At 37.6% G+C, this 25,495-nt stretch overlaps 1 protein-coding gene across 1 annotated transcript in view; it reads left to right on the top strand.

Annotated features, from left to right (window-relative positions):
* Positions 1-25,495, top strand: part of MCU (mitochondrial calcium uniporter) — a 248,268-nt gene that overhangs the window by 162,952 nt on the left and 59,821 nt on the right. Inside the window, exon 2 of the mRNA XM_006887550.1 lies at positions 19,408-19,477. Coding sequence (XP_006887612.1) covers positions 19,408-19,477 — 70 coding nt within the window. The remainder of the gene's footprint in view (positions 1-19,407; positions 19,478-25,495) is intronic.

The raw sequence follows: 25,495 nt of genomic DNA, 5'->3' as shown, positions 1-25,495 counted from the left end.
TTGACCATGCCCTTCTCCTACGTTGTCTAAAATTGTGACTGGAATTGCTTGCTGCTCCACGTGACCCCTACATATTCAGGAGGGTCAGGCATGTTGAGCTTAAAGGATATTCTAGGATGACTGCTTGCAATTTTGAATTTATATATGAAAATTGTCTTTCTCTCTCTTTTGTGTTGCCTTAAGACCTTTGGTGACTATTATACTAACTCAGTATGTTAATTCTCTAAAGTTGTACATGGAATAGTTTTGTTAAGGGTAATTTTTAAAATCAAGCAGATAATTAAAAGAAATTCCCTTAGATAAATACAAAAGATTATTAAATTCTACAAATTTGTATGAAGCTGTGGTGTTTCAGACAAATAAGGCGGATGAATGTTTTTAAATCTGTGATTAATTAAAGGTGGATTTGTTGTTGTTTTGCTATTGCTATTAGGTAAAGTCTGGAAGAATATTACCAGCCTGTTGGTTCTTATTACCCCCATTCCATTTTGAAATTTCCAACTAAACAAGACCGTTTTGTTGGAAATGCAAGCAGCATGTTTATTTTGGTTTTTAATTAGGTAAAAATAACTTACAATAAATGGAAGAGGAATTTTTAAACAAAGCCAACTGCTTTGCTAGAACTTTCTCTTTTTAATGTTTTATTCTTCTTGTGCTGTAAATCTGTTATAAATACTTCACAGAGAGAATTACTGTTATGGCATCTTCTGTGCCCCTGTTCTTAAAAAAAAAAATAAAAAGGTGCATAGTTAATTTATCATTAAAAAGCATGTAACTGTATGGATCCTAACAAATTATGGCTAACATTGAGAAGAATTTAGGAATTCCAAATTGGGAATCCCAGAACACTTAATTGTGCTCATGCAAAACCTATACCAAGAAGGCCAAGGAAGGACAGGAAGCTCTTGTCCAAAAAGAGCTAGGAAACACTGCTTGGATTAAAATAAGGAAAGGTGGGTATTAATGTTGTATCCTCTCTCCATACCTATTCAGTCTGTATGCTGAACAAATAATTCAAGAAGCTGGACCATATGAAAAAGAATGTGGCATCAAGGTTGGAGAAAGACTCATCAACAACCAATGTTATGTACATGACAGAACCTTGCTTGCCAAAAATGAAGAAAACCTGAAACACTGGTTACAGAACACTAAAGACCACAGTCTTCAATATGGATTACACCTCAGTATCAAGAAGACAAAAATCCTCACCACTAGATCAGTAGGCAACATCATGATAGATGGACTAAAGATTGAAGTTGTCAGTGATTTCATCTTTTCTTGAATTTATAAGTGACACCCATGTAACAGCAGTCATGAAATCAAAAGAAATAAAATATGTTGCACTGAGAAAATCTGCTGTCAAGGATCTCTCCAAAATGCAGAAGAGCAAAGATCTCAGTTTAAAGACTTAAGGTGGGAGCTCTGGTGGCCTAGTGGCAAGAAGCTGCACTGCAATCCCAGAGGTGCATGTTTTGAATCCACCAGATGCTCTGCTGGAGAAGGAGGAAAAAAAAAATCTCCTCCTGTACCAGTCAGATCTGATTTGACAGTGCATCCACACAAAATAATAAAATTTAAAAAAAAAAAAAGACTTAAGGTACACCTGATCCAAGCCATCATTTTTCCACTTATTTCCTATGCATATGAAAGTTGGACAGTAAATAAGGATGACAGAAGAAGAATTGATACTTTTGAATTGTGAGTGTTAGACAGAGTACTAAATATCCCATAGACTGCCTAAAGACCAGACAAGTCTGTCTTGGAGGAAGTGTAACTTGGGTGCTCCTTAGAGGTAAGAATGGTGACATTTCATCTCATGTACTTTGGGCATCTTTTCAGGGAGGGCAGTCCTTGGAAAATTACATCATACTGGGGAAAATGGAGGATCCGAAAAACAGAGGAAGACCTGCAATAAGATGGATTGACCTGGTGACTTTAACAATGGGCTAAAGTATATCAGAGATTGTAAGGATAGCACAGGGCAGGACAGGTTCAGATCTGTTCTTCACAAGGTCACCATGAGTCGTTGACTTGTTGGCACTTAACAACCACATAGTTATTTCTATTTGTAAGTGGTAGCCACATTGTGCTTCATTGTTAGCTAGAGCGTAGACAAAAGTGAAAATCAGAAAGGTCTGCTTTTTTAATGTTTAGCATTGTTTGCTTCATTGATATAACAAAGATGTAACACAGTTCCACCACCACTTCTATTCCTCTCTTAGGCTTAGTTAACTAAGAAAAATATAAGTAAGAAAGTCTGAAAGGAAAGCAAGTCATGGGAGTGTAAATTACTGGAATCTTCCATGTGCTGATTTTCCGCCCTTCTTAGTTTTTCCAATAACTTTGAAATGTTACAGAAAAACTTAGAAATCCACAGTATTTTACTTTAAGAGGGCATTTGGGCATGAGTAGGCATCATATATATATGTTGTTTTCTGCCCACATTCTTTATTTTTACCTGTATCAAACATGGAGAAAATTGTAGAAATAGTACAATGTATGATCTTGTACCTTTCACTTGTATTAATAATTTGTTGCATTTGCTTCCTACACACATATATATGTGTGTATACACACATATATTTATTACTTCTTCTTTTCTGATCCATTTAACAATGAATCATAACCCAATCAATACAATAGATCATAATCCATCACCCCTAAATAGTATAACCATGTATTTTCTAAGAACATGAACATTTTCCTACTCTGACAAAATACAGAATGTGACTTGACTTTTTATGAATCCTGTCTGCTACCTGAGTTTTATCAGCATTCAAGAACAAAAGAAGCAGTGTGGGAATTATTAATAGAGCCGCCCACTTTGTGTTATTCAGTACTATGCATCTACCAGAAACCAACTGTGAAAACAAAAGATAGTGATTTTCAGACTTGAATAAGTATAATTAATGAACCTAGGCCCCTGTAACTTTAAATAGCCCCAATTTCTTGAATTGTTGTATATAGTTGAACAATTTTCCTAAGCTACCTATTGTGGGGGGTGTGTGTGTGAGAGAGAGAGAGAGAGACAGAGATCAGGAAGGAATGTGTTTGTGTCATTTTCATTAATCTCTAGGCAGGAGCTCTGATAGGCTGCTGACCCAAAGGTTGTGCCTCTCTGGCACTTCTAGTCCAACAGCAGTTCCATGGGAGAAAGATGAACCATCTCCTCCTATGTGATATACAACTTCCTGAAAATCCACTGGAGAGTCAAGTATAAGTCAGTTCTGATTATTTGATAGCAGTGAAATGATGAGGAAATAGACTTCCAGAGATAGAATTTCCTATAATCCATTAATTTTACAGATGATAGACCCAAGGTCAAGGTCACACAGCTAGATTTGAGACTAAAATCTAGCTTTTCAAACTCCACATGCATTGTACTTTCTTTTATATTGCTTCCTTATGAACTTCAGTGGCAAAATAAGAAGGGTAAAATGGGGAAATATTGCACCTTGCTAACTAATACACTCCTTTGACTGTTACTTAGATGAGCTATTGCAGTACTTCTTGAACAAGTGTGTGTGTGTGCGCGCGCGCGTGCACGCTTGTTTCCTAGGGATCTTATTAAAATATAGATTTTAGTTCCCTAAGTCTGAGGTGTGGGACCTGAGATACTGTATTCCTAACAAGCTCCCAGTTGATGCTGACACCCTGTTCTGTGGACTGAATTGTAAGAGTATCAAGTTTCCATAACAAGCACAGGATTCTCATAACTTCAAGTTGTAACAAATAAATATGAAGAGGTAAGTATATAAAGTACAGAGACTAGTGGAAAATAATAGTGTTACATAGTCACCATGCATAGAAAGAAAATGTTTTGAAAAATTCTTTTCTATCACTCCACAGAAGAGAGTTTTCTCTCACTATTTTAATTTTTCCTTTTTTTGAATTTTAGTGAAAGTTTATTATAAAGAACTTCAATTTCCTTTCATTCATTGTTTCACTGTTGCATATTTTCTTCCTTGTCTTTCTTCCCCCCACCCCCAAGTTCACTTTTTTCTTTGGAAAAAAGTTCTTTCATGGTTATACAGTATGTCCCTTCCCCTGCCACCACCACTTTACTATGTAGCTCTTATTCTGGACTCTTGTGACAATAATACCTAATCATATGTTCCTTTTATACAGTACTCTCCCTCATCTGTTTCATTGTCATATACATTCTTTAAAATCCCCTTTTTTTTTTGTTTTTGCCAACCCCCCATATCAGTCCTGTTCTTTAACAGTGACCTTATACAGTATTTGTCTTTTTTGTGGCTGAAATATTTCACTTAGCATAATAGCCTCCATGGTCACCCATTTTGTATAATATTTCATGGGTTCTTTGTTTTTCAGTGCTGCATAATATTTCATTGTGTGACTATTCGACAGCTTCTCTATCCATTCATTTGATGATGGGCACTTGGGCTGTTTCCACCTCTTTGCTGTTGTGAACAAAGCAGCAATAAATAAGGGTATGCATATATCTGCTTGGGTGGCAGTTCTGGTTTCTTTAGGGTATATTCCTAGTAGTGGAATTGCTGGGTCAAATGGTATTCCTTTTTCCAACTTTTTGAGAAAACGCCATACTGCCTTCCAGAGTGGTTGCATCATTTTACTCCCCCACCAACAGTGAATAAGGGTTCCACTCTTTCCACAACCTTGCCAGCATCTGTTGCCTGCTGCTCTGTTAAATTTTACTATTCTTACTGGGGTGAAATGATATCTCATAGTTGTTTTGATTTGTATCTCTCTTAGAGCTAGGGATTTTGAACATTTCTTCATGTGTTTGTTAGCCATCTGAATGTCTTCTTTGGTTAAGTGTCTGTCCCTATCCTGTGCCTATTTTTCAACTGGGTTGTTTACCTTTATCTTGTTGTGGCGCCAATATTTTAATGTCAAGGACTGCAGCCTTCAGTATGGACTGAGGCTCAATGTCAAGAAGACAAAGATTCTCACCACTGGACCATTTGGCAGCATCAGGATGGATGGGAAAGAAATTGAGATTGTTCACAGCTTCAGTTTGCTTGGCTCCCCGGTCAACACTCTTGGCACCAGCAGCCAGGAAATCAAAAAACGTATTGCGATGGGAAAGTCTGTGGTTAGGGAAGTACTCAAGAGCAACAGTGTTTCTCTGGAGGCTAAGGTGCGCCTGATACAAGCCATGGTCTTTGCAGTCACTTGCTATGCCTCAGAGAGTTGGACAATGACTACGGAGGATAGAAGGAGAATTGATGCCTTTGAGCTGTGGTGCTGAAGAAGAGTATTGAATGGACTGCCAAGAAAACAAACAGATCCAGGTTTGTTCTGGAGAGGGTGAAGCCAGGCCACTCCTTGGAGGCAGGGATTCTGAAGCTTTGTCTGACATACTTTGAACATGTAGCAAGGAGGGACCAGTCCTTGGAGAGGGACAGTGCAGGAGAAGAATACCCTTGAGGAGATGAATTGGTTCAGTGACTGAGGTAAGGGGGTTTGGTATGTCAGAGACAGTGAGATTGGCACAGGATCAACAGGGTTTAGGGCTGTTGTACATAGATAGGGTTGCTGTGAGTCGCATGTAACTTGACGGCACATAACAACAACATTCCTCCAATAGGGAGCTCTAGTGGCCTAATGGCAAGAAGCTGCACTATTTTGTTGTTGTTATGTCAACAAACTTTGAAATTCCACAGGTTTTAGTGGCGTACCAAAAGGAGATTTACCCAAGTAGAAGGATATCCTTGACAATGTCTGCCTATTCTCCATTTATCATGATTTGTCCATTTTTTTTATTGGTCCATTGTGAGGATGTTTGTTTCCTTTATGTCGAGACGAAATCCAAACTGAAGGCTGTAGCCTTTAAATTTTGTTACTAGGTGCTTCAGGTCGTCTTTGTTTTCTGCAAAGTGTGTTATCTGCATATCACAGATTGTTAAGGAGTCTTCCTCCAATCCTGATGTCATGTTCTTCTTTCTTACAGTCCAGCTTCCTGGATTGTTTGCTCAGCATATAAATTGAATAGGATACAACCCTGAGACACATCTTTCCTGATTTTAAACCATATGGTATCCCCTTGTGCATTTCGAATAACTGCTTCTTGATCTATGTACAGCACATTTCGCATGAGCACAATTAAGTCATCTGGAGTTCCCGTTTTTCGGTGTTATTAATAGCTTATTAGTATCCACACAGTCATATGACTCTGTTGTTGTTGTGTACCATCAAGTCAGAACTAACCCATAGCTGACCATCCGGTGTATTTTCAGAGGCTGTAATCACATGGGAGGAAATTGCCCATCATTCTCACACAGATTAGCTGATGGATTCAAACTGTGTGCCTTCAGAATTGCAACACAGATTCCTAACACTAGGCCATCAGAGCTCTAGTGACTCTACATAGTAAAAAAACAAACAACAAAAACGCAAAACCAACAGGTATTCTCAGCTTTCAATCAAGATTATTTTATATCAACAGTGATATTCCTTGTACCTCTTCTGAATTTAGCCTTCATTTCTATCAGCTCCAGCTGTTTCAAAATTCTTTTGTTTATATGTGATCTTAATGATATTGGTCTATAATTTCCACATTCCGGTGGATTGCTTTTCTTTGAAATGGGCACAAATGAGGATCTCTTCCAGTCGGTAAACTCTTCAAAGTGCAATATAGCTAAGATGTCACTTTGAGAGCTAAGATACACCTTTCTCAAGCCATGGTATTTTAGTTATCTGATTTACATGTGTAAGTAAGGTCAGTGATAAGAAAAACCTGAGAAAAATGGATCCCTTTGAATTGTGGTACTGCTCTGTCTTGTAAGAAGTGCAAACAGACTGCTCCACAAAGATGGTGAGACATTGTGTCATGTCCTTTGGTCATGTTATCAGAATGAACCAACCCATGGAGAGTGGTGTCATACCAGGTAAAGTGGAGGGTCGGTGAGAAAGGAAGACCATCAGTGAGAGCTTGGCATGGTAGCTCAGCCATGGGCTTACACACAGAGATTTGGAGGATGGCACAGAATTGGCAGTGTTCTTTTGTGCATGTAATTGTTGGGTGCTGTTGAGTCCGAACTCAACATTGCTGACCCTCCATTAGGTTTTCAGAGACAGTAAATTGCATGCTAGGAGGTTGGCCATCCTTCTCTCAGGGAGCAGCTGGTGGATTCAAAACATGTGCCTTTGAGATTGCAGTGCTTCTTACTAGTAGGCCACTAGAACTTCCGTTATGTTGTACATGGAGTCAACCATAAGATGCCTAATGTACCTTATGTACCATAAGATGCAGTGGCAACTCACAAGTGTCTTAATAGCAGCAACTGAAAGAAAATCAGAAAGAACAGCCAAATGAAGTCCTAGTTTTATTTTCAATAGAAGTATCTTTTATACCAGTTATGTGTCTATTCTTGAGAGTTCCCATTCATGAAACAAACATTCTATTTTAGTTATCTTAATCCGTATGCTGCTTTGAATTTTAAGAATAATGTTAGAACAGGACAAAAGCTAGGATTTATAATGCACTGAGTCCTTCAAAAGTAAACTAAGCCTTTTTAATTTTTTTTTCCTATTAGAAGTAAAGCGTTTACCTTTGGGTTTTTTATTGTTTGAAATAATTAGTAGTATATTTCATAGCTACCTTAATACATCTCAAAATGTGTTTAAACTCACAGCAGCCAAAAAATAAGTCATTAAATATATGATAAAATTTATACTCTGAATATATGTCCCCAAATACTTGTAAGACTCAAATTTACTCCCTTATTTCTCAGAGTGATTTAACAGTAAAAGAACTAATCAAAAATTATATGCAGTGAATAGGAAAAGGGGAGAGACCAGAGGTTATAACGCTTATCAGAGTTATTAAGTCATAAGAAGGAACACAAATACAAATACTTATTTATTAAGCATCCACCTTGTTTACTGGGTTCCATGTTTGGCATTTGGAATCCACCAGACACTCTCAGGAAGAAAGTTGAGACAATCTGCTCCAGTAAAGATTTACAGCTTCTCAAATCTGATGGAGGGAAGGTCACCATCAATTGGAATTGACTCTGTGTTAATGGATTTGGTTTTCCCTATATATGGACACAATGATTGTAACAATGAACTCAGTTACAGCAGAGATGGTGAGGATGGCATAGGCTAGAGCAGGGGTAAGGTCATTGTTCATAGGGTTGCTGTGAGCCATGGTTGTCATAACGACAACACGACAGTATACTGACGGGAGAGGATGTCTCCAGATAGGAAAACCTGAATGCAGTCTTCAGAGTAATCATTGCTCTGAATAAACAGGAATCTACACAGATAATTAAAATGTAAAGTGACAAAAATGTATATGTGTGAACAAAAAATTACAGGAAAGTTAGAAAGAAAATAGAGTTTGAGAATGTGATACATTTAAAATAAAAAAATGCAGGAATTAAAAGTTCTTGTGAAGTAGAGGGAAATGTGGTAAAGTTAATTGTAGATATCAAATCCAGTTTCAATTCACTGTCATCAAGTCAGAACCAATTCATCACGGACACTCCAGCAGGTTTTCAGAGGCTGTAAATCACACAAGATTTACAGGATTTTTCTCCTGAGAAGCAGCTGCTGGTTTCAAACCATCTGCCTTTGAGTTGGCAGTGCAACTCCTTAACCATTAGGCCACTAGAGCTCCCTCTTTGAGATATAATAGATATAAAACTGTTGTTGAATGGATTCCAACTCATAGTGACCCTCTAGGACACAGTAGAACTCCTGCCATGACGTTGGTCTTTATGACAGCAAACTGCCACATCATTCTCCTGCAGAGCGGCTGGCAAGTTTAAACTGCTTACCTTCTGAGTAGCCTCTTGGTTGTTCTACCAGAGCTCCTCTGCTAAAAGGTGTGAAGGTGGTTTCACTCTGCTGTACTTCCCTAGAGTCTGAGCCAACTCAATGGTACCTCACAACAATGTAGTGGTGTTTATGGTATCATTACTTCAACTTTGCTTTATGTTTGAAAAAAGGTAAGATGATATAAAGAGGGAGTAAGCACACTTTCCCCCTTTTCTTTTTGACTAAAACTAATAGTCATGGAGTTGAGTCTGACCAGTGACAGATATTTTGGAAGAACATTAGTTTCTTCTTAGGCACCACTGATGAGCCTCCAGCTCTTGGGTTAGCTGTCATATGTGTTAACCATTTGCACCAGTCAGGGACTCAATGTCTGTGACTCAGAAAATCCCAAAATCACTTCCATAGAGTTGGTTCTTATTCAACCCTCCCCTGGGTTTCTGAGATGGTAAATCTTAACTACAGAAGACTGCCTATCTTTCTCCCTTAGAGCTGCTGATAGATTCAGACTTGTGAAGACCGCTGGCCATTGGGTTAACAGTACAGCTTCTTGTGATACTTAAGAAATATCGGCCACCTTGGGTTACAGAATATTCCTACTTGCTCTTTGTTGTTGTTGTTGTGTATGGTCAAGTTGTAACTGACTCATAGCTAACTCTCCAACCAGTTTTCAGAGGCAGTTAATTACAAGGGAGGAGATTGCCCATCCCTCTCCCATAGAACATCTGGTGGCCTCTAACTTTGTGCCTTTGGAATTGCAGAGCAGCTTCTTGCCACTAGACCACTGGAGCTCCCACTTGCTCTTTTTTTTTTTTTTTAAAAAAAAATTAAGTTTAAGGGAAGTTCACAGAGACTTTGGATTTCCATTCATTCATTGTTGCACTTTTCTCACTGACCAATCTCCCCCTCAGTTCACTCTTCTCTTTGAAAGGTAAAAGAAAAATTTTTTCATTGTATATAGTCCCTCTCCACAAGTCCATTCCACAATGCAGCCTTCATTATGGATTCCTATCATGACATTAATACCTAATCATATATCCCTTTTAAACGGTTATCTCCCTCATCTGTTTCAATGCAGTGTACATAATTTATCCCATCTTTCTCAGTCTCCCTCCAACCCTGATGTCAGTCCCCTTTTACAATAGTGGCACTATGCAGTATTTGTCCTTTTGTGACTGAGATATTTCACTCAGCATAATGTGCTCTAGGATCACTCATTTTGTATAATATTTCAAGAGTTCCTTGTTTTTCAATGCAACATAAGAGTCTATTATGTGAATATACCACAGCTTCTCTATCCATTTGTTTGGTCTTGGGTACTTAGGTTGTTTCCAGTTCTTTGCTTTTGTGAACAAAGCCACAGTAAACATGGGTGTGCATATATCTGTTTGGGTGGCGGTTATGGTTTCTTTAGGGTATAGTCCCAGTAGTGGAATTGCTGGGTCAAATGGTATTTCTATTTGCAACTTTTTGAGAAAGCGCCATACTGCCTTTCCATAGTGGTTGCACCATTTTACACTTCCACCAATACCGAATAAGGGTTCCAGTTTCTCCACAACCTCGCCAGCATTTGTTGTTTGCTTCTCTGTTGAATTTTGCTATTCTTGGGGTGAGATGATATCTCATAGTTGTTTTGATTTGCATCTCTTAATCTTAAGAGTTAGGGATTTTGAACATTTCTTCATGTGTTTGTTCATCATCCAAATGTCGTCTTTGGTGAAGTGTCTGCTCATATCCTGTGCCAATTTTTCGGTTGGGTTGTCTACCTTTATCTTGTTTATTGTGGTGCTCGAGTATTTTATAAATTTTAGATATAAGTCCCTTATCTGACATGTCATTACCAAATATTTTTCCCCAGTCTGTGGCTTCCCTTTTTACCCTATTGGAGACATTTTTGGATGTGCGTAGGAATTTTATTCTTAGAAGGTCCCATTCATCTATTTTATCTTCTCCTGGTTGTAGTTTTTTCAGGATGTTTGGAAGACTGTTTATCTTGTGGATTAGGACTTCAGGAGTTCTTTCAAGCTTTTCTTTAATGTTTATAGAGCTTGGTTTTAGTCCTAGGTCCATGATCCACCTTGAGAGAATATAGAGCTGAACTAAGAAAATCAGTACCCTTCACAATAGCTAATCAAAAGATTAAATACTTAGGAGTAAATCTAACTGGAAGCACAAAGGATCTATTAAAAGAAAATTACAAAACATTACTACAAGAAACAAAAAGAGAGCTGGAGAAGTGGATGAGTATCCCTTGCCCATGGATAGGAAGACTCAATATTGTGAAAATGACAATACTACCAAAGGCAATTTGTATGTTCAATGCAATCCCACTACAAATACCAATCCAATTCTTCAATGAGGTGGAAAAAGCAATCTCCAATTTCATTTGGAATGGAAAGAAGCCCTGAATAAAACAAAGTACTTCTTAAAAATAGAAGAAAGGTAGGAGGCATCTCACTCTCTGATTTCAAATCCTACAACACTGCCATGGTGGTCAGAAGAGCATGGTACTGGTACAATGACAGACACATAGATCAATGGAATAGAACTGAGAATCCAGAAATCAGTCCATCTCTTTATGGTCGACTGATTTTTGGCCAGGAGATCAGTTAAGTGGGGAAACAACAGCCTTTTTAACAAATGATGTTGGCAAAATTGGAAAACTCAAGCAGTATCCACACCTCACTCCATACACAAAAACCACTTGCTCCTTAATGTTATGTAAGTTTGCCATCATGTTGAGCCATTAAGCCAGCTCCTGCTCAGAGTGTATATTCTTCATCAAAGCCACCTTTTAAATTGTGAAAATGAACACCTTTTGAATTGTGGAAAATGTTGTGAGCCTTTCCTTGCACTAAAAGAAACAAACAAAAACTCATTCTGTAAAATCAATTCAGATTCATAGTGACCTTCTATCTCATTTCCAAGTCCATATGGGAGGAAATGGCCTTGGCTTTCTTCTGTGGGGTGTGGCTGGTAAGTTCAAACTGCTGGTTTTTCAGTTAGCTGTCCAACAGGTAGCATCCCATGCCCTCAGGGCTCCTTTTCTTGCACTAATTCTTCACTCATTGCCGTTTAGTCAACCAACTCATAGCTGACCCTCTAGCATGTATTCAGAGGCTGTAAATTGCACAGATGGAGATAGCCCTTCAGAGCTGCTAGTGAATCCAAATTTCCAGAGAGGTACCTACCACCTTTGGGTTAGTATCAAAACTCCTTACAGACTCTGCCACCAGAGCCCTCTTTTCTTGCACTCAAGTAAGGCTAAATAAGAATGGTATGTATGTACCTGTTCTGACTGACTGATAAAAAAAATTTTAAAGCCACAGTTAGAATGGATCTCCATTTTAACCAGAACCACCTGGAGAAAGAAAGGAATAAAATAAATTTCAAGTTTATCGTGAGGATGACAGGTTATCAATAAAAGCAGTAGCTTGTTGGTGTGGTATAATGAATATATCTGCCTTGAGACCCAACCCCAGTGCTGTTTAATTCCAACTCTTAGCAACCCTGTAGGAGAGAGTTTAGTTAGGAACCAAAAGTTATGTGTTGTCGAGTTGGAACCTAACCATAACTGACCCTCCCACAGGTTTTCAGAGGCAATTAGTCATATGGGAGGAGATTGCCCATTCTTCTCCTGCAGAGCAGCTAGTGGAGAGCACTCCTGGACACCTATGTAGGAGCACATTGCCTCTTCTTTCTCCCAAAGAACAACTGATGGGTTCAATCTGATAGATTGTCTAAAATCTGCTGGAAGAGTCCCTTGACAGAAGTTCAAAATCAGTCTAGAAGAGGTCATGACACCAGGGCTGACCTGATGTCATTGCTGATGCCAGAAGAATCTTGTTGAAAGAAGAGAATACCAGAAGAATGCCTGTGTTTTATGGACTTTACAAAGGCTTTTGACTGTATGGATCATAACAGTTAGAAATATCATTGAGAAAAAGTGGGAATACCAGAAAACTTAATTGTTCATATGAATCTTATACCTAGACCAAGAAGCTGTTATCCAAACAAAGTAAGGGAATACTGCATGGTTTAGAGTTGAGAAAAGTGTGTATCTGGACAGTATCATTTCTCCATACCTATTTAATCTGCATGTTGAGCAAATCATTTGAGAAGTTGGACTCTATGAAGAAGAATGCAGTATCAAGAGCAGTGATGAGAACTTGAAGTGTTTGCTGCAGAAGATCAAAGATTACAGCTGTCACTATGGGTTACATGCCAACATCAAGAAAACAAATATTCCCACCACTGGACCAGTAGGCAACATCATGCTAGATGGGGTGAAGGTTGAAATTGTCAACAATTTCTTCTGTCTTGGATCCACAATAAACAACTTTGGTACTAGCAGCTAAGAAATCAAAAGACGTGTTGCATTGGCAATGTGTACTGTCAAGGACCTCTCCAGAATACTAAGGAGTGATGATATAAATTTAAAGATTAAGGTGCACCTACCTGATTAGGCCATGGTCTTTCAGTCACTTGCTATGCATCTGAAAGCTGGACAGTGAATAAGAATGACAGAGGAGTTGATGCCTTAAAGTTGTGGTCTTAGAGAAGAATACTGAATATCCCATGGGCTGCAAAAAAAGAGTAAAAAAGATATGTTTTGGAGAAAGTGTAGCTTTGACTGCAAGGGTAATGAAATTTCATCTCACACACTTTGGTATATTGTTAGAATGAGCTATTTCTTGGAGAGGGGCAACATGCTCGGAAAGGGTCACTGAAGGTGAGAAAGACCCTCAAACAGATGGATTGCCACCATGACTGCAGTAATGGGCTTAAAGGTATTAGAATTGATGCCTATGGCACAGGATAGGATAAATTTAATATGTATTGTTCATAGAATGGATATATGAGTCTTACTTAACTCAGTGGCACTAAGCAACAACAACAGGGAACCTTTCAGAAGGCTCAAAATTAATAATAATAAATTCTACTTCATTGTCTTTCAGTCAGAACCAATGTGTAACTGACCCTCTAGAGGGTTTTCAGTGGTTGCAAATCACAGGAGAGGAGATTGCCCGCTTCCTCCCAAGGAGCAGCTGGTGGATTTGATCCACCGGCCTTTGGGGTAGCAGTGCAACTCCTAACCACTAACCCCAATGTTAGCTGCCATCAAGTTGAATACTACGTGTAGAGACCCAGTGAACAACAGACCTACACCCTGTCGTATCCAGCACCATCCTCATAAATTCTCTAAAAAAATAACATTATTTATTAATTTATCCTAAAACAACAAAGCACACTTGTTGCTATCAGTTTTTTAGGACAGAGTAGAACTGATAGAGGAGGTTTCCAAGGCTGTAGTCTTTACATAAGCAGACTGAAACACCCATGTTTATTACTGCTGTGTTATTCACAATAGCAAAGGGATGGAAACAACCCACGTGGCCATCAACAAACAAATGGAATGAAAAACTATGGTATATCCCACAGTGGAATATTACACAGAATTGAAAAACAGTGAACTTATAAAACATTACACAACATAGAGGAGCCTGGAGGACATTATGCTAAGTGAAATACCTCAGTCACAAAAGGACAAATACTGCATAACACCACTGTTATAAAATAGGACAGACATGGGAGAAGTTGGGGAGAGAATGGGAAAATAGTGGATAGATAATGAACACTGCAGTAGAACAGATGAGGGGAACAACTGTCCGAAATGAATATATGATTAGATATCTGTGTTACAGCAATCTGGAACAAGGGTCTGCATTGCAGATGGGCTGGGGAGGGGAAGGGAGGAAAAAATGTGCAATGATGAATTTTTTTTAAAGTGTATAAATTGCTGAATGGAAAACTAATATGCTTTTCATCCAAAACACAGTAAAATATTCAGAGAAGCGGGGCAGGGGGACTGTTAACAAAAATAAGCAGCCTGTTAATCACATCATTCTCCCACTGAATCGCTGTTGGATTCTAACTCCAACCTTTCAGAATTGTTTAACCATTGTACCATCAGATATCATTTATATGACAGACTTATTAATTTTTCTAACTTTATAACATTGTTATTAATTTCTAAACCTAATATAAGAAGAAATTTTCCTTTAATGATAATTTCTTGTTACCAGTAATTGTTATGTGCCACCAAGTCACTATGACTTATAGCGACACTATGTTCAACGTCCCTAATCCCTGCTTTATCCTGTTCCAACCTTCTTGTCTCTGACACACCTACCCTCATTACCCCAGTGACTGAATCAATCCATCTCATTGAGGGTCTTCTTCTCTTGCACTGTCCCTCCACCCAAGCATGTTTGTCTCCAAGGACTGATCCCTCCTTGTCACATGTCCAAGTATGTCAAAGTTTCAGAATCATTGCCGCCAAGGAGCAGCCTGATTTCTCCCTCTCTTGGATGAACCTGTTTGTTCTCCTAGCAGTCCATGGTATATTCAACACTCTTTACCAGACCATTGCTCAAAGGCATCAATTCTTTATCAGCCCTAGTCATTGACCAGTTCTCTGAGGCATAGCAAGCAATTGCAAAGACTAGTAATTAGATAAATATTCTTATTCATTAATAGCAAAGAAATGATATTTCATCAATTTGTAATATATTCATTGATAAGATAAGATTATAGTTAGTTACAGCTTGGATTTGAGGTCTGATTATTTTAATCCATAGCTAAATCATCAGTAATTAAGGCCTCTATGAGTAAGGTCTTGCCTTGTCTACTTTTATATACATTATCTTAATAAGTCCTCACAAAGCACTGTGAATTTGGTAGACAGGTATTACTAATTTTTAAATAAATGTGCTAATAACTTGGATATACTAACTGGAATATTTATATTGAAAGATAGTAAAAAAGGTCCTGCTTGGCAACCAATGTATATAAATTGAATCATTAATTCTATTAAGCATGCATTCCAGTAGGGAAAAATATTGGCCTAGGTTACAATTAAGTGTGGTAAATATTATTAATAATATATTCAAGGGGGAAATAATTTTCTAATATTAAACTACAATGCATAACTTAACATACAAAGTCTGAATATTCTTTTCACTTAAACTATATTAGAAACCATGTTCCCTTTGTGCATTATTAAAAGAAGAATAAAATATGCCCTTCAAATGTTTTCTGTGTTGCTAGCTCCAGAAATTCTCTTTCAAAATCTTAGTTTGTCCCTTTGACATGGTCCTTATATAGTATAGTATTTTTTTGTTTAAAGATAACTTTAAAATGCAGTAAATATGAAAATTCTTAATAATAAGTCAATCCTTAAAAATACAGAAGACATTTGTATTTCTGATTATCTTGCATATTGGTAGGCGTTCAGATGCCACATGTCATCACTTATCTTTAAATCAGTCTATGAGATAGTCAATTCTGCTAGTTGTTGTTATGTGCCTTTGAGTCAGAACTGAATCATAGCTGACCATCCTATGGGTTTTCAGAGGCTGTAAATCACACAGGAGGAAATTGCCCATCCAGCCCACTGGCACATGGCTCAAATCCAGCAGCTGCTCCACAGAAGAAGATGGACAGTCATTATCTCTCATGTGATTTACTGCCCCTGAAAACCCACTGGAGGATCAGCTTTGAGTCTGTTCTGGCTCAACAGTGTGCTTCTGAGCACTGGATTTTGTAGATAACTTTGTTTGGTAAAATTGTGTAAAGTAAGTGCAGTAAGGTGGGAGTTAGGGGCATCAGCCTCCCACATGGAAGAATCTGCATGTACTTGACACTTGATACTCTGCATTTGCCAGAGAGAGAATTGAGATTAGCACCACAGGGTGCTTTAAGTGGAAACTTAAAATACTTGAGTTTCTTGCAATAGCAGCACAGAAAAAAACTCACATAAAAGTGTACGCACATAGTTCAAACTCAGGTTGTCCAGATGTCAGCTGTATTTTGGTCTTCCGAAAGAAGCTTTTAGAACATGTATTAAAAGGACCCATAAACACTCCAAGGAAATTGAACAAAGGGATAGATAGAATTAGATAGAGCTACACCTGCTCTAAAGGATCTAACAATATTTAGCTTTGAACAAATATAAAAATAGAGTTACTCCATCTGAAGTTGTTGCTTTATTACACCATAGTATAATATAATTGGATATCAGACTCAAAACTCAATGCCTGTGAGTCAGAGCGACCTCATTGTTGACCCTCCAGCAGGTTTTTGGAGGTAATTGCTCACCTCACTCCCGTGGAGTCATTTGTGGATTCAAACTGCAGAGTTTGAACTCCTTTGAGTTAGCAGCCAACTCCTAGTGAACCATGTCACTAGAGCTCCATAGAGTTTGATATAGGAAAAATATATACTTTGGTGTACTTAATATAGTATAACTTGATATAGTGAATAGATACTTATTTCTTAATGAAATTAGGACAAAACTTTTAAGGAAAGTAAGGTTATAATAAAAGCTTTCTCTCTTCCTTTTTGTCTGATGATGTCTAACTGGCTGTGCGTATTTTGATGGTATTGACAGTTATGTAGGCTTAACAGTCTTGTCAAGTTGCTGGCAAGAATAAATGGCTGAGTTTGTTTTTCTGAGCCATGAAAGGTGAACGTAGAGAAGTTGTGTAATTTATAATAGATAGTAAAGGATTGGAAAGTAAGTTTTGACCTTAAGTTAATATTTTCCTTGAGGACATGAAATGTCTTTTTATAAACACATAAGTTTTACATTTTTTAATTAATTTGAATTGTAGGACTTAGAGAAAAGATAACACTATTTTTGTGTTCTGATTCTACATTGATGAAGCCAGCATTTTTCTTCTTGTGGGGTTAAGAGAGAAGGGAAATGACTGTAATACCAAGATAAATGCTGTGCTTTCCTTTGCTTTAGGTAAAACTCCTGCTTTTCATAGAGGCTCCCAAGTTGTTTGTTTAAAGATGTGGACTCTCACACCAAAAGCATAAACTTTCCTTTTCAAGAGGTAGTGTGAGCACTGGGTTATCTTGTTTGAAAGTTAGATTATTACCTAGATACTGACCCGTTCTTTCTCTTACGGTTTCTGTATATTCTGAATATTTACTTTTTTAGCATTCATGTTACTCTCTGCCTATTAAATATGTGAATAATACATTTGCTGATTATTTGTGCAGATATTTTTCTTTTTTTAACTTAATATATTTTTTTACAACTTTCAGCAAATATTTTTTCAATTGAAAGCTTACAATTTCCTTGTGACATCTTAAGAATACAAAATTCAAACAATCAAATAGAGGAGGGGAGTCATTGTCTTTTTTTATCTTGAGCAGAGTCCACCTTGTGTTTATTTTTGCTGTTGCTTTATTAGAAAAAAGACAAGAACAAAATAATTTGTTTCTGTTGGCCTTCCAAAAGATATAGCAAGCACTGTGCTCATTAATTCAAATATTCTTAATAACAGCATCAGGAAACATTAGTGTACCCTGATCAACTGTGAATTAAGTCTTAAGTGGTTTTAAATTACTTATTTACATTTTATAAATGTCAGTCTCCCATTCCTACATATCTGACTATCAGAACACTGAATAAAGGATGACTACACATAACTGCCAAATTACATTATCATATAATGGCCAAATACTGAGAATCGTGGCCTAACCAAATAGACACAGAACCTTAACCATTGCAGTCAACACTACCCTTCCTCACACTTCAGCACTCATTACTCAGAACTGATGTCACTAATGCATAGTGATAGCTGGAAAGTGTGTTTTTTACTATCATTGTAAAAGCGAAATGTCATTTAACAAGATAGTCAATAAGCAAATAAACATATTATTTTCATATGTAAATAGCTTTATAACCTTTTGTCTGGATGAAGGATCAGCATGATTTAAAATTTTGTTTACTGTTAAGAGTATGTATAGCAAAGCATACACCTGTTCAGTAGTCTATACCTGAGACATTGATGACATTCTTTTTTTTTTTTTAAATTACGTTCTTAAAGTGCCAGATTGTATGAAAAGTAGTGCCATTTTCACCTTCCTTTCTGGAATTGTTTGTATCTTGAAAACACACCAAAATGCTGTCTATGAGAATTACTATTATTTATTATTTGAGATTATATTACTATCTTAGAATAAAAGCAGTTTTGGGGTTTTTTAAATTTTATTTTACAAAGTTTGTATTCATTTTATTTCACACTATCCTTCATTCACATTGTGTTTCATATAATCATTGTCATTCATTGTATTTTATAAAAGTAATCATTGAACTTACCCTGTCTTTCCAGATCCCCACCAGATCTTTCCCATTTTCTTTACCCACTCCTCTCTCCACCCACCAAATTGTGTGACCCTGTGTTTTCCCCTTGCCCATCCTCACTTAATAATAGCAGTTTTTGAGGCTGTACTTTTATTTTATCTCTATTTCTAAATTTCCTAAAAAGAGTATTTGTTAGGGGCGCTCTGGTGGCCTAGTGGTAAGGAGTTGCAACTACAATCCCAGAGGTGCACGGTTCAAATCCACCAGATGCTCTGCTAGGGAAGGAGGGACAATCTCTTCCTGTACCAGTCAGATCTGATTTGACGGTACACTCACACAAAAATAATAAAATAAAATTTAAAAAAATAAAGAGTATTTGTGAAGGTGATCATAAAGCTATTGCTTATTATATATGCAGGCCTATGTATGTAACACTTGTTGTCCTGACCGTATATGTGTTTCCCTTCATTTTTTAGGTACATCAGCGGCTCTCTTCCTGGCAGAATTTGAGAGTTGTATATTGCAGTACTGTTGTGCCCTCTGATGGTGAGTTTTAGCAATTTTTTTTTTAATGTCTAAATGGTTTGAGGTTTTGGGTGTTTTTTTTTTCTTTAGCCTAATGCTTCCTATTCTCTGGCATATAAATTTATCAATTATGCTCATCATTCCTTATGGAAGAAAATTTGGGTAAATACTAATTATTCACAAGTGAATTTAGGCAGGAAGCCAGGAAGAAAACCAAATTGCCCTTTCAAGTCTTCGTAGGTCATGGAGCATTATTTTTCTAGTATTTCAATTTATGTTCTAGAGCTAGGAATATTCCTAGCTAATGTGAAAACCACAGAAGCACCATGTTTGGTATTTTCTACCCACTGAATATTGTCAAAGAGCAAACTGGAATTTCTGTTAAAAATAGAAAAGATAAATGTATTGAAGGAATAAAGCAACCCAGATTGAGCAGTGGTTAGTGGGAATTCACTGACCTGCAAGAGAAACTTTTTATAGAGTGTATATATTGACAATTAAGAAACTTGAAAAGAAACATTTTCATTGGCTGACATTCACAAAATGATTCTTTTTTTTTTTAGCTGTTGCAAAAAGCATTATTGTTTCATTTGGTCCCACAAAAGGATTCTTTAGCAGTCTAGACAATTAGCACTGTCTAGCACTAGGCAGAACATTCTTAAGCAATGTCTTTTTAATGGTAAAGAGTTTCAGGCTGTTGACTCACCTTTCTTTTGAATGGACATAAATGTGGATCTCATTGGCCTGAATGAGTTAGCACATCCAACGCTTCATGTGTTTGCTGTAACGTTTCAAATTCTATTTCATCAATTCCTGAGGCCTTAAGTTTCTCCAATGCCATAAGAAGTTGCGCTACTAACCTAAAGCCTTCTCATCTCTGGTGGTGTGAATCCACCAGCAAGCAGTTCCGTGGGAGAAAGATGGGTAGTCTTCTGTTGGAATTTAGTCTTGGAAATTTGTTTCAGTGTGTGAGTGATCCTTCAGTGCAACTTGGACTTCTTCCGCTAATATCATTCATTCTTGATTTCATGTTGTCTCCTAGTGATTGTGCACTGACCAGTTCTTTTTGATGCTCCTTCATCATTCTGTATTTTACCCATAGACTCCTTGTTGCAAATTGCAGCTCAGATTTTTTTTTTTTTTAGCTCAGATTTTATTCTTCAGCTCTTTCAGGTTGAGAAATAACCAGCATAGGTGTTTTGGGGTTTTTTTCCCTTTTGGTTTTCTAATCCTAGGTCTTTGCACATTTTGTTACAACACTTTGCATTTTCTTCTCAGCCTGTCCTTTGAAATCTTCTGCTCAGCTCTCTTACTTTGTTATTTCTTCTTTGTATTTTATCTTCTCTACATTATATGGCAAGTTTCAGTGTTTTCTGGCATCCATTTTGGTCTTTTTTTGCCTTCCTGCCTTTTTAGTGACCTTTTGCTTTCCTCATGTATATGTCCTTGAAGTCATCCCACAAATAACCTAGTCTTTTATCATTAGAAGGGAAAAGGTCATTATTGGCTTTATGAACTGTATTGTGCTAATTGACCCCTACATGTTTCCAAAGACTATGATCCTTACTCTTTAAGCCCAATAACTCAGTTGCATGAGGCATTTGTTTATGTCTAAAAACTTTCTATAGCTGTGTCCCATGTGTAGTAGAGATATATGAAGTACATATGAATATGTGCATACATAAATGTTGCCAATTATACCCATATATGCACATGCCTCCTCATATGCCCTCCCACACATATATAGCATACATATCAAACTGTGTAACCATGCACAAATTTTAGATTGCTAGTACAGAACTTTATTATATTCCGTTATTACAACTGAACTATATTCTTGTGTCTTCATTTACTTTGGTCACATTACTCTGACTTACCCTGTGTTGTCTACTGCCTTTTTCTTCACCAGAATTAACATGTGTCCACAGTTGAGTGATTCTTCCTCCCTACCTACCCCAACCCCCAGCCCTGGTAATAATCAAAGAATAATGCTTTCTGTGAATAAACTTATTTTTACGTGGGGGGCTTTTTTTTAGGTGGTTTTTTTTATGGTAACAATATTTAATGGAAAATGTATTAATACTTTTCCTATATGCTTTTCCCCATTTTTTTATTATTAATTTCAATGAAAATTTACAGAGACTTTGGATTTCCATTCATTCATTGTTGCTCTTTATACATTTTTATGCAAAGAAAGTGTCTGTCTTGGAAGAAGTGCAAACTGAGTGCTCCTTAGAAGCATAGATGGTAAAACTTTATCTTACATATTTTATGCATGACTAGTCCTTGAAAAAAGGCATGCTTGGGAAGGCAGAGGGTCAGCGAAAGAGATAAAGACCCTCAAGGAGTATGATTGACACAGTGATTACAACAATGGACATGACCTTAATGGAGATCATGATAATGGTACAGGATAGGGGATGTGGTTCAGATCTGTTGTTCATAGAGTCATGATAATTCATAGACAACTTGATGGCCCCTAAAAACAACATTATCATAACAATATTTGTCCTTTTACACTTCATCTATTTCACTCAACATAATGCTATCCAGATTTTTCATGCTATATTTTACAGACTCTCCATTTTTCTTTATCATTGTATAGTACTGTGTGTAGGTATCATATTTTCTTCACATGTGTATCACATTTTCTTCAATCATTCATCCATTGATAGATATATTGATAGACAAGCAGATGTCTAGATACCTAGGAGAAGGATTTAGGGTTGCTGGATCGTACAATTTTTTTTTCTGGAAAAGGATACTTTAATTTCTGTCCTAAAAGACTATACATGATTTGGAAATGAGACTGTCCCACCAGGGTAAGGAAGACATGTCCAAGCTAGGCCTTCTCCTTGGTCTGGTCACTCATAAATACAATGTTATCTGTCATGATGCTCGTGGCCTGACTCTGCACCTTGTTCTTATCTGTATACTTGGTGTAGTCAACGTATATTCCCTTCAACGTGTATTCGAGAACCTTTCTTCACATATTGATATGCATTGTCTTGCAGGCCCAAGCCTAAACACTAATATTCTGTGCCATGTTGTCTTCCCCAACACCCCACATTGTCTTTTGACTGACATTGCCTAAATCTATTTGGGACACTTCACTCTCCCCACACCGCCACATCTTGTTAGTTGCGAGGGAAAATATGGTGACTTCCGGTAGTCTCATGATGGGGTCGTGGCCCACCTGGCTGAGTAACTGCACACGGTTCAGAGATCTTTTGAGAACCAAGTTGGTATTTCAGACTCATGTCACATACACACGTTTGCACACACTGATGGAACACCTGTAATACAAGTCTTTGAGACATGGTTTCTGTTTTATTTTTGTACAGATTTTAGTCTCTTCCTGTAGCTACAAAGCTCCCTGCGTCAATGCCTGCATGAAAAGCCCCAGGCGGGCTGCAAACCCCAGGCAGCCCCACAGGGTTTGCAGAGGGTAGAGGCCCAGAGGGGCAGCCTACCCACAGGATCATATAGTATTTTTATTCCTAGATTTTTGAGGAAGCGTCATACCCTTTTCCACAGTGATTATACCATCTTAAAATTCCATAAGCAGTATATAAAGTTCAAGTCTCCCCACAGCCTCACTAGCATTTTCAATTTTCTGTTTGTTTGGTTTTTTAATAATTTGTGCCTCTTTTCCAGAAATTAGATAATATGTAGTTCTGATTTGAATCTCTCTCATGGTTAATAAGTTAACATTGAGAAGAACTGGAATTCCAGAATACTTAGTTTTGCTCCTCTAGAATGTCATAGTTTGTGGGGAATTGTGCTGCTAACCCCAAAGATGTCTTCTCTTTGGTTGTTCAAATCCACCTGGCTCCCCGGGAGAAAGAAGACAGTCTCTTCCCATTGATATATAGCCTGCAAAATCCCACTGGAGGATCAGCTATGAGTTGGTTTCCATTCATTGGCAGTGAGAGATGAGATTTAGTCTCCATGCTAAACAAATAATCTGAAGATGGACTATATGGAAAAAGAATGTGGCATTGGAGGATAACTCACCAACAACTTGTGATGTACAGATGACACAACTTTGCCTACAGAAAATGAAGACGTGAAGCTCAGTTTATTGATGATACTATTGTCTTCAGGGAGCTCTGGTGGCCAAGTGGTAAGGGACTGCACTGCAGTCCCAAAACTGCAAGGTTTGGATCCCCCAGCTGCTCCACAGGAGAAGGATAGGCAGCCTCCTGTGTGATTTACTGCCTCTGAAAACCCACTGGAGGGTGAGCTATGGATTGGTTCCAACTTGACAACACACAAGATAACAACACTATATTCTTTTCTTTTTTTTTTTATTTTATTATTTGTGTGTGTGTGTACCTTCAAATCGGATCTTACTGGTACAGGAGGAGATTGTCCCTCCTTCTCCAGCAGAGCATCTGGTGGATTCGAACCATGCGCCTCTGGGATTGCAGTGCGGCTTCTTGCCACTAGGCCATCAAACACTATATTCTTCAGTATTCGTTACATCTCAATATCAAGAATACAGTTCTTACAACTGGATCAGTTGTTTTACTTGGATCTACAATTAAGACCCATGGAAGCAGCAGTAAAGGACCTGGCATATGAGCTGCCAAGGATCTCAATACAGTAAGTACAGAAGAACAGGGATGTCACTTTAAAGACTAAAGTGTGCCTGCCCCAAGTCCTGATGTTTTCAGTCATCTCATATGCCTCTGAAAATTGAATAATGAATCAGGAAGGCTGAAAGTGGAACTACCTTTGCCGTAAGCAGCTAATTTCTAGTTTTTTGTTAGTAATGTATGTGATTCCTGTGATACTAAACACTGTGACACTGATGTGCCAAATGAGATAATGGTTACCAAGGTGGACAGTGTTTCGTAGAGCCTCACGATTAAAACAAGTTTGGAAGCAGGAGTGGCATCTACTTCCAAAATAGCTTGCCTCCAGAAACTTGATGAACATGGAGAAACAACCAAAGTTATACAAGTGTTCAGGTCTTTTGTTCATATGGTCACTGTGAGTCATCTACGACTTGACGGCACTTAACAACAACAACAATGTATGTACTGACATAGTCAAAGAAAAAATTTCTAGTATGTGAGTTTCTTTCAGAAGTTAGGCTGTAACATGAAAGGTGGTTTGGTTTGGTTTGGTTTTTTTGCAAAAGACTGACAGGAGAGAGTGTGTGTAAACACTGTGTAGGAAATCTTGGTACTTTGCACAGATGGTGCATCTTCCAAACTTAGTAGCATATAAATATATTGCCTCTGAGAAGAAAGGAAGAAGTTCCACTTATTTCTGTAATTCAGTGCTTTGTTCAATGCCATTGAAGAAACTTCCAGCAACCCTAGATCTTGTTTGCTCCCACATATAGGCATGGTTTGCCCTAACGGTGGTTTGATTTGCACCAATACTTCACTGTTTTAATTATTATACTGTTAAAACATACTCTAATAACTGATCGATCTATGTAATATAAATAAAATCTAAATTTTATTTTTGTATTCCAATTTTATTTAACTATCTGTATAATTTTAGACTATATACGCCAAAAATTTGAAAAACAGCTGCCTGTCTGAGTAACTAGAAGGTATCCATATTTGTTCCCATTCTCAAGAAAGGTGATTCAACAGAATGTGAAAATTATCAAACAATATAATTAATACCACACACAAACAAAATATTGCTGAAGATCATCCAAAAATGGCTGAAATAATACGTTGACAGGATACTTCCAGAAGTTCAAACTGTGTTTAGAAGAGAGCATGACACCCCTGCTGATGTCAGATGGGTTCTGGATGAAAACAGAGAATGCCAGGAGAAGGTCTTGTCTGTTTTGTATTAACTCTGCAAAGGCATTTGATGGCTAACAATGAGAAGCATGGGAATCCCAGAGTACTTATTTGTGCTCATATGAAGTTGTTGTTGTTGTTGTTAGGTGTTATTGAGTCAAGTATGACTCATAGCAACCCTATGAACAAAAGATCTGTTCTATCCTGTGCTATTCTCATACCTCCTGACACACAAGAGCCCATTGCAGCAGTCACCATGTCAATC

Source organism: Elephantulus edwardii, unplaced genomic scaffold (genome assembly GCF_000299155.1).
Source record: "Elephantulus edwardii isolate Elephantulus edwardi_28Jun2011 unplaced genomic scaffold, EleEdw1.0 scaffold00058, whole genome shotgun sequence".
Lineage (NCBI taxonomy): Eukaryota > Metazoa > Chordata > Mammalia > Macroscelidea > Macroscelididae > Elephantulus > Elephantulus edwardii.
The sequence above is the reverse complement of the archived record's forward strand: the minus strand, read 5'-3'. Positions and strand labels throughout refer to the sequence as shown.